The following is a 15,728-nucleotide window of genomic DNA, read 5'->3' as shown; positions in this document are numbered from 1 at the left end:
TATACTCACCGATCCCCGATCACCGGCGCGGCGCTGCACGGCATTCACACTGCTCCGGCGGCTTTTACTATTTTGAAAAAGCTGGCCGCTCATTAAACAATCTCGGATTCCCTGCTTTCCCCGCCCACCGGCACCTATGATTGGTTGCAGTGAGACACGCCCCCACGCTGAGTGACAGGTGTCTCACTGCACCCAATCACAGCAGCCGGTGAGCGTGTCTATACTGTGCAGTGAAATAAATAATTAAATTATTAAAAAAAACGACGTGCGGTCCCCCCCAATTTTAAAACCAGCCAGATAAAGCCATACGGCTGAAGGCTGGTATTCTCAGGATGGGGAGCTCCATGTTAGGGGGAGCCCCCCAGCCTAACAATATCAGCCAGCAGCCGCCCAGAATTGCCGCATATATTAGATGCGACAGTTCTGGGACTGTACCCGGCTCTTCCCAATTTGCCCTGGTGCGTTGGCAAATCGGGGTAGTAAGGAGTTATTGGCAACCCATAGCTGCCACTAAATCCTAGATTAATCATGTCAGGCGTCTCCCCGAGATACCTTCCATGATTAATCTGTAAGTGACAGTAAATAAACACACACACACGAAAAAATCCTTTATTAGAAATAAAAAACACAAACATATACCCTGGTTCACCACTTTAATAAGCCCGAAAAACCCCTCCATTTCTGGCGTAATCCACGGACCTCCAGCGTCGCATCCAGCTCTGCTGCATGAAGGTGACAGGAGCAGCAGAATAAACTTCCGCTCCTGTCAGCTCCACGCAGCAACTGAGGTGAGTAGCACGATCAGCTGAGCTGTCTTTGAGGATACCCACGGCCACCGTCCAGTGACAGCGGGTAACCTCAGTGACAGCTCAGCTGATCGCGCGGCAGTCTTCATTAGCTGCGTGAAGCTGACAGGAGCGGCGGTGTATTCTGCAGCTCCGGTCAACTGCATGCAGCAGAGCTGGAAGCGACGCTGGACCATAATGGATTACGCCGGGCATGGAGGGGTTTTACGGGCTTATTAAATGGTGAACCAGGGTATATGTTTGTGTTTTTTATTTCTAATAAAGGATTTTTTCGGGTGTGTGTGTTTATTTACTGAAGCAAGAAAAAGGGAATGCACAGCCAACCAATATAAGAAAATGAGGGTGCACAGTCTGCTGTAAACAATTGGTACTAGAGAGGAAAAGAAGCAGGCATTGGCACTCAGCTCAATATAGAATGCATGACAATCAATATATAAATAACCAGAAATCTTTTATTGAAAACATACCCCAATAAAAACATTTAAAAGGCAAAAAACACCAGACAAAAAAAAAAAACAATGATTACCTGTGGTGCTATACAATGATGCAAAGTTTTAACCAGCAAAAGACAAAATAGCCATAGGACATATCAATGAGTCCATTCAAAAGATGCAAAAACATACACATATAATGGCACAGCTGGATAATTGCACAAATGAAATAACCCACCATAACAGAAGTACATCACTGTTAAGAGCCTAAGTGAGCAAGGTAGCAATCAGAAGTCTGGTGAACCCCCCATACCCAACGCGTGTCGCTCATCAAGTGAGCTTCATCAGGAGAGAATGAGGTTTGTGTGTTTATTTACTATCACTTACAGATTAATCATAGAAGGTATCTCGGGGAGACACCTGACATGATTAATCTAGGATTTATTGGCAGCTCAGCTATGTGCTGCCAATAACTCCTTATTACCCCGTTTGCCAACGCACCAGGGCAAATCGGGAAGAGCCGGGTACAGTCCCAGAACTGTCGCATCTAATGCATGCGGCAATTCTGGGCGGCTGCTGGCTGATATTGTTAGGCTGGGGGGCTCCCCCTAACGTGGAGCTCCCCATCCTGAGAATACCAGCCTTCAGCCGTATGGCTTTATCTGGCTGGTTTTAAAATGGGGGGGGACCGCACACCGTTTTTTTTTTAATTATTTATTTCACTGCACAGTATAGACACGCCCACCGGCTGCTGTGATTGGGTGCAGTGAGACACCTGTCACTCAGCGTGGGGGCGTGTCTCACTGTAACCAATCATAGGCGCCGGTGGGCGAGGAAAGCAGGGAATACGAGATTGTTTAATGAGTGGCCGGATTTTTCAAAATAGTAAAAGCTGCCGGAGCAGTGTGAATGCCGTGCAGCGCCGGTGATCAGGGATCGGTGAATATGAGAGAGGGGGTAAGAGGGATAGACTGACATGGACAGAGAGAGAGGGACAGAGATAGTGACCGACTGACAAAGATTAGTGAATGACAGACATTGTGAGGCGCTTCAGAACGCAGCTTTTCAGCTGCGCTCTGAAGCGGACCTTTTTTAAGCTGCGGTGCAGAGCGCACACCTGCGCACATAGCCACAGACATCAAAATCGTATGAGGGATGTTACACGCTTCAATGGACTAGGTTCGTGCAACAAAATGTCCAATGTATGAGGAATAAACGACGTGTATGCGATCACCGTATTTGCGTTCAATCTTGATCGCACGTAGGTGTCACACGCAAATACGTCACGAACGATGCAGGATGTGCGTCACTTACAACTTGACCCCGACGACGGATTGTGAGATATATTGAAGCGTGTAAAGCGGGCTTTACTGAGCATATTGTTATGTTCGTGAGGTGAGCATGGTATTAGTAGGTCCACTGGACCGAAAGTACCGTTCACTTGCCTGGAGAAGTGAACTGGACCGAACACCAAGACATTACTACTGCCACTGGAGGTGGCAGCAGGTACATGCGCTGGTAAGCAGCCGGCAGAGGGCAGCCCCAGGGGATTTGCGGTACCTTGGCAGCTGGCATCACTGATACTATACAGTCTCTGATAATAGCAACAGCAGCAGTTAATTACACGGCTGCTATGGATGGATGAACAGATGAATGGATGGATAGATGGATGTGGTAGCAGTGGCCGATGAGGATACTTGCGGCAGTGAGTATCGTGGTAGGCGGTTAGCGTGGACACTTGCAGCAGCAGGTCAGCAAACTGGTAGAGCACTGAAACACAGATTCGAGTCAGCAGCAGAACAAAGCACAATGACAGCAGCAGCACAATGGGACCTGAGAACTGTTGCTAGTTCATCACCGTCCTATTCCCTATCACCTTCATTGTAACTTCCAGGTCCTATTTTGTTATGGAAAAAAATATTTACATCTATGAACTTTTTTCCAATAGTAAAGCTCCTACACATGAAACATGAATCTCATCTCTTGCTAAAAAGACATTAAATAATAGCTATATAAGCCACTTTACTAAACATTGTAATTTGTTTCTCTCGTGTATTATTTAATTATAAGAGAAGCCTGAGCAGATAAAGCCTAGACCTAACCCCAAATAACTTGTAAGTTCTGTTACAAGCTCATCTCTCTGACGCAGGTCTCTAACTCCCCCCTTCCTTATCTCCTGGGAAAGAGACCTTGGTATCTCACTGAAAGGGCAAGAAAATAATGTGTGAGAGAGAACAATGTATAAAGACTCAAGAAAACTCTTTCAAAGAATTATGGAGGAGGCAAAGAACCCCAGACCTTCTACACCATTCTAATCTTTCCGATAATAACCCTTGCTGGAGAAGTTATACACCTACGTATTCCATAATTGGTGAAAATGTGAGGCCATAAAATGCTTTTGGAAATAGGTGGAACAAATGTTTATTAAAATTGTGATACTAAAATCTTACATATCTGTAGAAATGTGTTATGCTTGCGAGAGGCATCCACGGGGTTAGTGGGTCCACTGGACCGAGGTACCGACCACTTCCCTGAAGGAACAAACAGGACCGGCCACCAAGTCTTCACTACTGCCACAGGAGCTGGCAATAGGTACATGTCACGGGCGGCGGGACGCTGCGCTCACTAATGCTCGGGTCCGGCGCTGCTGCTGCTCGGTGGCTCGAGCGGTGGGGCGGATCCGGGGACTCGAGCGGCGCTCCTCGCCCGTGAGTGAAAAGGGGGTGGTTTGTTTGGGGATTTAGTCCGTGACGCCACCCACGGGTCGTGGTGAAGATGGGCACCACCGTTGCTGGTGACGGGGCTCCCGGGAGCGATGGTAGGGAGCAGCTGGGATGTTGTTTTACCCCTCCGTGGGTGGGGGCTGGTGGTCCCGGGGCCCAGTGGTGTGATGGGGAGACAGTGTTGGTGGGGTGCAGGGTTGCAGGGACAGCGCGATGCGGTGCCGGATGGCACTGTTGTACTCACTAAAGATAGAAAGTCACAAAGTCTCCGGTAAACCAAACGGCTGGATGGACGGGTCCCGCAGCCGGCTGCAGTGTCTCATCCCGGACAGGTGATGGCGGCTGTCTTTCCCTGCACCTTTGTGTACTATCTTGACTACGATGGGTTCCCAACGGTAGTCCGCTCCCCGGTGTATGGATGCCGGAGGAGCCCGTTTTGCCCGCAGGCGCTGGCCCTTGGGTCTCTAGCCTGTGGCGGTGGCTGTATACCCTCACGGTGCGGACGGTTGCCTTCTGACGGGACTTGGGTAGTTAACCCCTGGGGTTCCTGTCACACTCGGATTTGACTGTTAACGGCGGCTCCAAGCCTAGTCGGGGTCCGATGGCCCTTGCCTGTGTGTGCTAGCTTCACTTCGCTCCCCGGTTTAGTACCGGCGGGCCACCGCCCGAATCCGGTCCTACGGTTCCACGTTGATCCACCACCCCTGCACTATGGCCACCACCGTCTGCCAACCTTGCTGTCAGTGCCTGGGCTCCTTCCCAGGCACACGCAGACCTTTACTCCTCTCACTTTCACCTGCTGAACTCATCTGCTCCTTTTCCCGCCTCCAGGCCTGTGAACTCCTCGGTGGGCAGAGCCAACCGCCTGGCTCCGCCCCACCTGGTGTGGACATCAGACCCTGGAGGGAGGCAACAAGGATTTTGTGTCTGACTAATGTAACTGTCTGGGGGTGGGGGTGTGAGTGTTGTCTGTGGCTACCTGGCTAGTCCAGGGCGCCACATACACGCGCAGGTAAACAGCCGGCAGAGGGCAGCCCCAGGGGATCAGCGATATCCTGGCAGCTGGCACAACGGATACAATACAGTCTCTGATTGTAGTGTGGTGCCCCTGAGGCTCTGGTCGCCACAGGGTACTGCACCTCAATTAAGGTGTGGTATCTATCTCAGGTAAGGAGGGGGTTAATCACCGGTGTTACACACACACACTATATACAGCTTAGGAGCCTTCACACAGGGTGGGTTGGCTCAGGGTAGGCAGGGGGGTGGCCATAACGGTATTGGGACTGTGTTGGCTCGTCCTTACCGGCACCGCCGCCCAGCGCTTAGGCGCCAATGGCAATTAAAACCCTCATCATCCACCCGGGTCCCGTTCCACCTGTGGGGAGCGACACAATCACGGCTGCCATAACACCTGCCCTGGCGAGGAAACCGGTAGTGGCGGCTATTCCCTGGCTGCATACCACAGGTGGCGTCACGCCAAACTTTTCCAAATACCCCGCTTCCCCCACCATTTACTGTACGCCTCGGGGCAACGGAATCGGTCAAAGCCACCCCGTGACATCTCCTGTCCCGACCCGAAACGGCCAGGCGATGAGTAGGTTAACCACCTGCCCCGTGGGGCGCTACAGTAACAACAGTAGCAGTTGGTGTCGTGGATTCGGCTGGTATGGATGGATGCGGTAGCAACGGCTGATGAGGATACTTGTGGCAGCAGGTATTGTGGTAACCGGCCGGCGTGGATGGTTGTAGTAGCAACAGCAGAGGACTGGTAATGCACTGAAACACAGATATGAAAAAATTTGAACAAACACCTCCAAACTACATCCCTTGTTCACCAATTTATTTACAAAAATGTATTAACATAAAGGTCTGCCGTAATTCATAACGATGTGTCTCAACGTTCCCCAAAAGCGAATCTGAAAAAAGAGAAAATTATTAAAGAAATAAAGACAAGAGACGCCTTCATTCACCAATTTATTTCTCTGGCAAATCCCTAGTCCAAATCCACTGTAATCCATAAGGAGATCCCATGAAGTTCCTACACTCAACTGTTGCAGCCTATGAAGAATAGATTATTCCCTAAAGGTTGGGACAGCAGCCAATTCAGCCTCAGTCTTGAGTGAAAACCACTGCAGTGAACTGAGATGACCTCATGATATCACAGCAGCAGGGGGAAAACAGTATTGTGTGAGCCACCGCAGGCAGGGCCGAGCGGTGATGTCATGAGGTCATCTCAGTTCACTGCCGCGGTTCTCGCACAAAATATCATGACAGTCGTCATCAATGAACTGCTATGAACTCATGATGTCATCGCAAGTCACAGAGATGGGTTCTCGCACTACTTTGTGTGAGAACTTATGTGGCCAGTGAACTGAGTTGAACTCATGACTTTACCGCTCATCCTTATAGATAGATAATTATATATTCACAGTCTGTCCTGTTGATATAGATGCTGCATTGGCCTTGGTGTTTGCCTTGTAGTTTCATTGGATGTTTTATAATGATGAGCTGCTCAAGTCATGTGACCCCTGCAGTCAATCGCAGGCTGCAGCAGTCTAGCAGTGACATCATGGCTTCCTGTTTCTGTACAGACCACAGAGCGGGCTGTGCTAGGCAAGTGTGTTTTTGTGACGCCCTGGCCTATCAGGTCGTCACAGGGTATTGTACAATCTGCCCTTCTGTGCAATATCCACCTCCTCCTTGGTTACGGGTCCCTAACCATTGGTGTTGCCAAAACCAGCTAATTAAAATCCTAGGAACACTCTGCACCACACCCACCAGACACACAAGTGGACGGCCTGAGTGGAATAGGGTCGCCCACTTGGAGGTTTGGTTAAGGGGAGGTCAGGAGTAGGCCAGTGTAGTGTTGGAAGTGAAGGAGAGAGGAGGTCAGGAGCTGGGCTCCTTGGAAGTACTAGGTCACAGGGGATCGTGACAAGGGGCACGGCATTGTCGTGGAGGACAGCCAGCAGCCTTGTACATCACCGGGCTGGAACCAGGGCAGACGGGATACGTGGACCCTAGGTCATGGAGTAGCTTCAGGCAACCTGACAATTCACCTGACGAGAACGGAGCCTTCAAGATCCGCCCTCCAACCGCTCCAAAATTGGGGTACTAGTGCAACGAGGGGGATAGGACTTTCCACTAAAACGGTCAAGGAAAACAGAAGCATGAACCCTGAGAGCAAGCTCCCTCAGTTAGCCACACTGGGGAGCGGGACCCGACTAGTTTCAAGCTCTAGGGGACAACTAAGAAGAGAACAAGGTGCCAAGGGAAAGGTCACAGATCATCAGGCAACACCAACAGAAACGGGACCCAAACGTGCTCCCTCTCAGCGGCAGCGGTGCTCAGAACTTTGGTTTACTAAGTTGTCGGTGTCAGCGTTATTGGACTGAGTACGCAAGTGACCCTTACTTGCCAATGTATGTAAAGTGCTATGGAATTAATAGCGCTATATAAATGAATAAAATTATTATTATTATTATTATTACCGTCCCAACGGCACACCCCAGTCACCATCACCGAGTCCTGGGGCATCTCCCCCTACCCGTGGAGGGGTTTAACACCTGGCTGCCCACTCCATCGCCACCGGGTACTCCCAACTGCAGCGGTGGTACTCCACCTTACCACACACCACGGGTGGTGTCACGAACTGTAAATAGACCATCCCCTGTAAATATCCCCTTAATTGGAGTGGCCGCAAGACCCCCAGGTCCGGACGCCCTTTGAGCCACCGCGGATCCGAGCAGCCCGGCTGCTGACGCGGGGTGGCACATTTTTGCTTCTGACTTTTACATACCATTCCCCTGGTTTCAGCTGGACTCTCCCTTTAAGTTAACATTGGCCAATTTTAGTTTTCTATTTTCTGTGCTTTTCTTACTAATCATTTTTTGGGAGAGAGATGCCATTTCAGTTTTTGTCTCAGGCAGTAGAATAGCTGGATTTGGAGCTGGAAGTCACTGCTGCAGCCCAGTTAACAAACACGACAGCAGATTACCACGGCTTCTTTTTCATTTAGAATAAGTCTGTGTATTAAATAAAAAAATAAAAAAAATATATCATGGAAACCCCCTTTAAGTAGGTTACATGGCGGCCCCGTCCTGCGCCGTGACCACCAGGCCGCCATACAGACGTGTTTATCTGCTTGTTTATCGCAGCCGGCTGCTGACGTCATTGGTGTAACCCCTCCCCCTCCATCACATGACCACATGAGCGCTCGTCTCAGCGTTTCAACTAAGGGCTCTGTCATCACATGACCGTTTCCAGTGCCGGTCATGTGACCTGGGCCGTACCATTTTGCACCCCGGAGGTATGAGAGCGGCGGGCTGACGGTGTGAGCGCCGGTGTCCCCCGTGCCAGCGGCTCTGCAGGGGGCGGGGTCATCCTGCAGCGCGGGATATCGCGACCCAGAGACGTGTGCACGGAATCTCGCCATGTGAGGCGGGGGCGAGCGGCGGCGCGGCCCGGGGACTCCCTGCCAGGCGCATTGTGCGTGTCTTGCAGATTTATTATCGCTATTGCCCCTTCTTTCCTGAGTCAGCCTGTTCTGCGGAGATAAATAGGTGAGAGTGCAGCAGCAGCAGCAGGCGGAGGAGCGGCACAGGAGAGGCAAAGTCCCCGGAGCAGACGGCATGAGCCTGAAGATCGAGCGGCCGGACATCAGCGACGGCATGAGGTCCGCCCTGTCCGACCTGTACCTGGAGAGCCTGCTGCAGAGCCGGGCGGCCAGCCAGGTGGGTGTGCGGCCGATATCCGGGCGATGTCTGAGCGATCTCTGCCGATGTTTCAGTGATCTCTGCCCACGTCTGAGTGATCCCTACCACCAGTGTCTGAACAATGTGATCTAAGCCGGCGTGCGAGCGATCTCATCCCGAGCGGTGGCCGGCGTGCGAGCGATCTCATCCCGAGCGGTGCCCGGCGTGCGAGCGATCTCATCCCGAGCGGTGCCCGGCGTGCGAGCGATCTCATCCCGAGCGGTGGCCGGCGTGCGAGCGATCTCATCCCGAGCGGTGCCCGGCGTGCGAGCGATCTCATCCCGAGCGGTGCCCGGCGTGCGAGCGATCTCATCCCGAGCGGTGCCCGGCGTGCGAGCGATCTCATCCCGAGCGGTGCCCGGCGTCCGAGCGATCTCATCCCGAGCGGTGCCCGGCGTGCGAGCGATCTCATCCCGAGCGGTGCCCGGCGTGCGAGCGATCTCATCCCGAGCGGTGCCCGGCGTGCGAGCGATCTCATCCCGAGCGGTGCCCGGCGTGCGAGCGATCTCATCCCGAGCGGTGCCCGGCGTCCGAGCGATCTCATCCCGAGCGGTGGCCGGCGTCCGAGCGATCTCATCCCGAGCGGTGGCCGGCGTGCGAGCGATCTCATCCCGAGCGGTGGCCGGCGTGCGAGCGATCTCATCCCGAGCGGTGGCCGGCGTGCGAGCGATCTCATCCCGAGCGGTGGCCGGCGTGCGAGCGATCTCATCCCGAGCGGTGGCCGGCGTCCGAGCGATCTCATCCCGAGCGGTGGCCGGCGTCCGAGCGATCTCATCCCGAGCGGTGGCCGGCGTCCGAGCGATCTCATCCCGAGCGGTGGCCGGCGTCCGAGCGATCTCATCCCGAGCGGTGGCCGGCGTCCGAGCGATCTCATCCCGAGCGGTGGCCGGCGTCCGAGCGATCTCATCCCGAGCGGTGGCCGGCGTCCGAGCGATCTCATCCCGAGCGGTGGCCGGCGCCCGAGCGATCTCATCCCGAGCGGTGGCCGGCGTCCGAGCGATCTCATCCCGAGCGGTGGCCGGGGTCTGAGCGATCTCATCCCGAGCGGTGGCCGGGGTCTAAGCAATCTCCCCCTGCCGGTGTGCGAGTGATCTCTTCTCTCACCCCCCCCCCCCCTCCCCAAGCAGTGCCCGGGGGCGTCATTCGCGGCAGTGTAGTCAGGACCTGATACTGGACCTGGGGAGGGTAATGTAAATACAGCGCAGTCTGTTGGTTTTTAAAAACCATCTGAAGCCGAGTGGACAATTACTTTTAAAGGGGTCGTCCATTAATTGACACCCACTTCTTTTACGGAACCTTTCGCTCTATTCTTGCAATAGTCACATGACCACTGGAAATCATGGGGTTTAAATGTTTTTTGTTATATGAAGCACTTAAGAATTTAAGGACTTGGCTAATAGTGGACAACCCCTTTAAAAATAAGTGTCAGGCTGCACAGTCAGGTTTTTGATAATTCATTCCTCCAGGTTTTGGCCTAAAGTTGCCTGAAACCCGACCCCTGATAGTCTATTACTAGTGGTTACAGCTAATTACATGACAAATGATTGACTAAGTGGGCGACCATCCAAACCTTCGCTCTTATCCATTAATCGTTGCTGGCGTGCACTAGTGAATCTGTTCGGGAAGGAACCATTGATCTCATGATCTTTGTGAACAAAGCGCAGATCAGCATTGTATCGCTGATTGGGGCAGATCATCGGCACCGTGAGGGCGAGACGTCACGGGGCGGACACGGCTGTCACCCCCCCCCCCACAGAGGACAGTGGCTCCGAGACCTAACCACGCGCCCATTGACCTCTGCGGGTGGGCGACGTTTCAACCCCTCATCATTTCGTAACAATCCTTTTCTTTTCATAGGGATTTTCGTCCCCATCTAACGTCTTCTCAGAAGAGTTTTACACCAATGGATCTGCAGCCCCCGGGTGTCCCGAGGAAAAGAAGAGGGTGCGACTGGTGCAATTTGAGAGAGAGACGGAGGAGCCCATGGTAAGCGGGAGGGCTGAGAAATGGGGAACGTGGAAGGAAAAAGGGAAGTCGTGGGCAGAAAGTGCTGACTTTTAATTTTATGAAATGACCTAATCTTCTCTTGCAAGTTAAAAGCTTGTAGGCTCCAACTATTTCCCTATGGGGCAAGAATTAGGATAAAAATCTGACGTATTCATGCAGAACAATGGAGTCGTAGCACCGGTATCTGTTGGTCTTTGTCTCTATTAGCCGCAGTACAAACAAACAACAATTCGGACCTTGACAATACAGGCAGCCTTGAATTCTATGTTTTAACCCTTGCAGCATGCTGGCTTCAGATTAGGCCCCCTTCACACATCCATGCAAAAAAAACAAACAGTCCGTTGTGACGTTCCATTTGTCACTGTATATGGCATCGGTGTGCTCTGGATAGCACACAGACCGCATGAACTTGTATACTTACCTGTCTCCGGCGCTGCTGTTTTAAGGTCCACGGTCAGTGCAGTGAATATTCATGAGCATAATGAGCAGGAACCGGAAGCAACAGTAGCCTTGGAGACAGGTAAGTATAAAATTTTTTTTTTTTTTTTTTCCTCAAGTGACGTGTTTCTTCCAGCACATGTCACACAGATCACATCAGTATGAGGTCCTTGCTACCGGCAGGAAACGGACATGTCGTTGTGTGGACCACATGGACATGTGGTCTCTGTTAAAGCACGGATATGTGTGCAAGCCCATTAATTTTAATGGGTCTATGTGTGTCCGTTTCTTCAGTACGTGTGAAAACGGAAATCACGGGTGTAAGAAGGAAGCCTTACATATCAAAAACTTGCGGACAGATTCCCTTTAAAGGGGTTTACTTGTTTTCACAGGACATAAGCTATGCATGGGAGAGGTAACTTGTATATCAGTGGGGGTCTGACTGAAGCTACTTTCACACATCCGGTTTGAGCCCTGCGGCTCAATCCGGCTGTGAAAACTATGCAACGGATGCGGTGAAAACACCGCATCCTTTGCATAAGTTTTTACATGCGGCCGGTCCGGTTTTTTCCGGTTGCGGCATGCTACTGAGCATGCGCAGTGGAAAATACCGCATGCGGCGACCGGATGCGGTTTTTTCCGCATCGCGCCGCATCCGGCCTCCATAGGGATGCATTGAAAAATGCGCCGCAGCGGCGCGATGCGGTGTTTTTTGCCGGAGCAAAAAACGTTGCAGGGTACGTTCGATCCGGCCGCCGCATCGGCTACATCTGCCGCATGCGGCAAAAACCGGACCGAACGCAAGCCCCTGCGGCACAATGCGGCACTAATGTAAGGGTACTTTCACACATCCGGATTTTTGCTCTGCGGCACAATACGGCGTTTTGCAGAAAAACCGCAACCGGCTTTTGTAACGCCGATTGCGGTTTTTTTTGCATTGACTTACATTAGTGCCGCATTGTGCCGCAGGGGCTTGCGTTCGGTCCGGTTTTTGCCGCATGCGGCAGATGTAGCCGATGCGGCGGCCGGATCGAACGTACCCTGCAACGTTTTTTGCTCCGGCAAAAAACACCGCATCGCGCCGCATCCGGCCGCTGCGGCGCATTTTTCAATGCATCCCTATGGAGGCCGGATGCGGCGCGATACGGAAAAAAACGCATCCGGTCGCCGCATGCGGTATTTTCCACTGCGCATGCTCAGTAGCATGCCGCAACCAGAAAAAACCGGACCGGCCGCATGTAAAAACTTATGCAAAGGATGCGGTGTTTTCACCGCATCCGTTGCATAGTTTTCACAGCCGGATTGAGCCGCAGGGCTCAAACCGGATGTGTGAAAGTAGCCTAAGTCAATGCAAAAAAAAACCGCAATCGGCGTTACAAAAGCCGGTTGCGGTTTTTCTGCAGAACGCCGTATTGTGCTGCAGAGCAAAAATCCGGATGTGTGAAAGTACCCTGATAGAACGGGGGAGGTTTACTCCCTCTGAGGCTGAGTGCTGCACGCGGCTTTTTCCGGCAGCCTGTTCCAGGATAAATGGAGGAATAGTCGGGAGACTTGTCTCTAACAAAATGGCGTTTCAGGTCAATGGTCCCAGTTGGTTATAACAATGCTCTGATCTGCTGATAGGTTAGAGTCCCGGCAGTCGGACCCCTGCCGATGAGCTCTCACCTATCCTGCAAATAGATAACTTGTATTCACTGGACAACTCCTTTAAGTGTTTATATCTGTCACTATGACATAACCCATCTTGGAAGTATTTCATGGCGGCGAGTTGGTGTTAACTGATTGTGTCGCTCTTTAATGCTTCATTGTTCCTTGTTGCAGGGAATAACCCTGAAGCTGAACTCACAGCAGAAGTGCGTTGTTGCTCGCATATTACATGGCGGCCTAATCCACCGGCAAGGTAATTTTTGCTTTCTAGTTTTGTTCTGGGTTTTTTTCTATCCCTTCAAGGTAATCTGTTGCATTACTATAATATTTATATAAATGTATGTCAAAAATTGTAAACATGAACTTCTATATTTTGTGTGTGTGTGTATATATACGCGCGCGCACACACACACACAGGGCGGTCCAAAAGTGGGTGGACGGTATACGTAATAAGGTTATGATTCATCAAACATGGTGTAAAGTGAATGACTCAGTTTTCCTTAACAACCAACCAGATTCCACCTTTCATTTTCCAAAGAGTTTGTGAAGAATGAAAAGTGGAATCTGATTGGTTGCTAAGGGCAACTGAGTCAGTTTCACTTTACACCATGTTTGATAAATCATAACCCTATTACACATACTGTCCACCTACTTTTGGACCCCCTGTGTATATTTAGTCAGCCACCAGTTGTGCAAGTTCTCCCTCTTATAAAGATGAGATTTGCCTGTAATTGACTTCATAGGTGACCACAACTATGAGAGACAAAATGAGAAAACAAATCCAGAAAATCACCGCGTCTGATTTGGCAAGATTTGTTTTTGCAAATTTTGGTGGAAAATAAGTATTTGGTCAGTAACAAAAGTTCATCTCAATATTTTGTTATATATCCTTTGTTGGCAATGATAGAGGTCACATGTTTTCTGTAAGTCTTCACAAGGTTGGCACACACTGTTGTTGGACCATTCCTCCATGCAGATCTCCTCTAGAGCAGTGATTATTTCAGCCTGTTGCTGGACAACACGGACTTTCAACTCCCTCCAAAGGTTTTGTATGGGGTTGAGATCTGTAGACTCGGCTAGGCCACTCCAGGACCTTCATATGCTTCTTTACAAGGCCATTCCTTCGTTGCCCTGGCGGTGTGCTTGGGATCATTATGCTGAAAGACCCAGCCATGTTTGATCTTCAATGCTCTTGCTGATGGAAGGAGGTTTTCACTCACAATCTCACGATACATGGCCCCATTCATTCTTTCATGTACACTGACCAGTCGTCCTGGTCCCTTTTGCAGATAAACAGCCCCAAAGCATGATGTTGCCACCCCCATGCTTCACAGTAGGTATGGTGTTCTTGGATGCAACTCAGCATTCTGTCTCCTCTAAACACAACGAGTTGTGTTTCTATCAAACAGTTCTGTTTTAGTTTCATCAGACCATATGATATTCTCCCAATACTGTTCTGGATATTCCAAAAGCTCGCTAGCAAACTTTAGACGGGGCTGGAGATGTACTGGCTTAAGCAGGGGGACACGTCTGGCACTGCAGGATCTGAGTCCCTGGCGGTGTAGTGTGTTACTGATGGTAGCCTTTTTTACAGTGGTCCCATCTCTATGCAGGTCATTCACTAGGTCTCCCCGTGTGGTTCTGGGATTTTTGCTTACCGGTCTTGTGATCACTTTGACCCCATGGGGTGAGATCTTGCGTGGAGCCCCAGATCGAGACAGAAAATCAGTGGTCTTGTATGTCTTTCATTTTCTTATTATTGCTTCTACAGTTGATTTCATCATACAAAGCTGCTTGCCTATTGCAAATTCAGTCTTCCCAGCCTGGTGCAGGGCTACAATTTTGTTTCTGGTGTCCTTCTACAGCTCTTTGGTCTTCACCATAGTGGAGCTTGGAGTGTGACTGTTTGAGGCTGTGGACAGGTGTCTTTTATACTGATAACAAGTTCAAACAGGTGCCATTACTACAGGTAATAAGTAGAGGACAGAGGAGCCTGAAGAAGTTACAGGTCTGTGAGAGCCAGAAATCTTGCATGGTTTTAGATAACTAAATACTTATTTTCCACCCAAAAAAAAATCTTCCCAAATCAGACGCGGTGATTTTCTGGATTTGTTTAATCATTTTATCTCTTAGTTGTGGTCACCTATGATGTCAATTACAGGCAAATCTCATCTTTTTAAGTGGAAGAACTTGCACATTTGGTGGCTGACTAAATATTTTTTTTCTGCATATATATAATATATAAAAATATATATGATATAGCAACTTATGTTTCTTTATCGCCTCATTGGGGGACACAGAGACCATGCGTTGTGTGCTGCTGCCACTAGGAGGCGACACTAAGCAAATCAAGGAAAAACTCCTCCTATGCAGTATACACCCACCAACTGGCAATTGTTCCTCAGTTTAAGCTTAGTGTCCATAGGAGGTGGACACACTCGGGGCTGCTCCCAGCCCCTCAGGTTTGTATTTTTTAATCTTTTGCTTTTTCGTTTCAGACACAGCTCGTCGGGCGACAGGGTGTAATCGCTCACCCTGCTCTCCCCCCTAGAGGCCGGTCGCACAGAAGTGGGGTCCGTCCGCCACTTCCGTTGTCTTCCGTGCCTGTCTGGCAGGACCCTACCCCCCCTAACACTCTCAAGACTGTTTGGGGGGCATCCGCACAGAGGGACAGGCGGATGGTCCTTGCCCCCCTCCCCCTGCACGCTCGCCCTCCACAGCCGGCCTGATCAGGGAGGGGAGACGAAAAATCATTGGAAGATACCCGTCTTCCCATGTCTTTTCCAGGAGGCCAGGATCAATCCAAGGAGGACTATCAGCCACCGGGACAGGTACCCATTCCTTGTCCCGGGTCATGGGGGCTCCGTTTTTATATAAAAAAAAAAAAAAAAAAGAATATATGCCTTTAAATGATGATCCATA

General features: G+C 50.8%; 1 protein-coding gene across 1 annotated transcript in view; it reads left to right on the top strand.

Annotated features, from left to right (window-relative positions):
• The first annotated feature begins 8,217 nt into the window (after positions 1-8,217).
• MPP1 (MAGUK p55 scaffold protein 1) overlaps positions 8,218-15,728 on the top strand; it is a 32,910-nt gene continuing 25,399 nt past the window's right edge. The window contains exons 1-3 of the mRNA XM_075324080.1: positions 8,218-8,693; positions 10,572-10,700; positions 12,981-13,059. Coding sequence (XP_075180195.1) covers positions 8,592-8,693; positions 10,572-10,700; positions 12,981-13,059 — 310 coding nt within the window. The 5' untranslated portion in view covers positions 8,218-8,591. The remainder of the gene's footprint in view (positions 8,694-10,571; positions 10,701-12,980; positions 13,060-15,728) is intronic.

This window comes from Anomaloglossus baeobatrachus, chromosome 9 (genome assembly GCF_048569485.1).
Source record: "Anomaloglossus baeobatrachus isolate aAnoBae1 chromosome 9, aAnoBae1.hap1, whole genome shotgun sequence".
In the NCBI taxonomy this organism is placed as follows: domain Eukaryota; kingdom Metazoa; phylum Chordata; class Amphibia; order Anura; family Aromobatidae; genus Anomaloglossus; species Anomaloglossus baeobatrachus.
The sequence above is the reverse complement of the archived record's forward strand: the minus strand, read 5'-3'. Positions and strand labels throughout refer to the sequence as shown.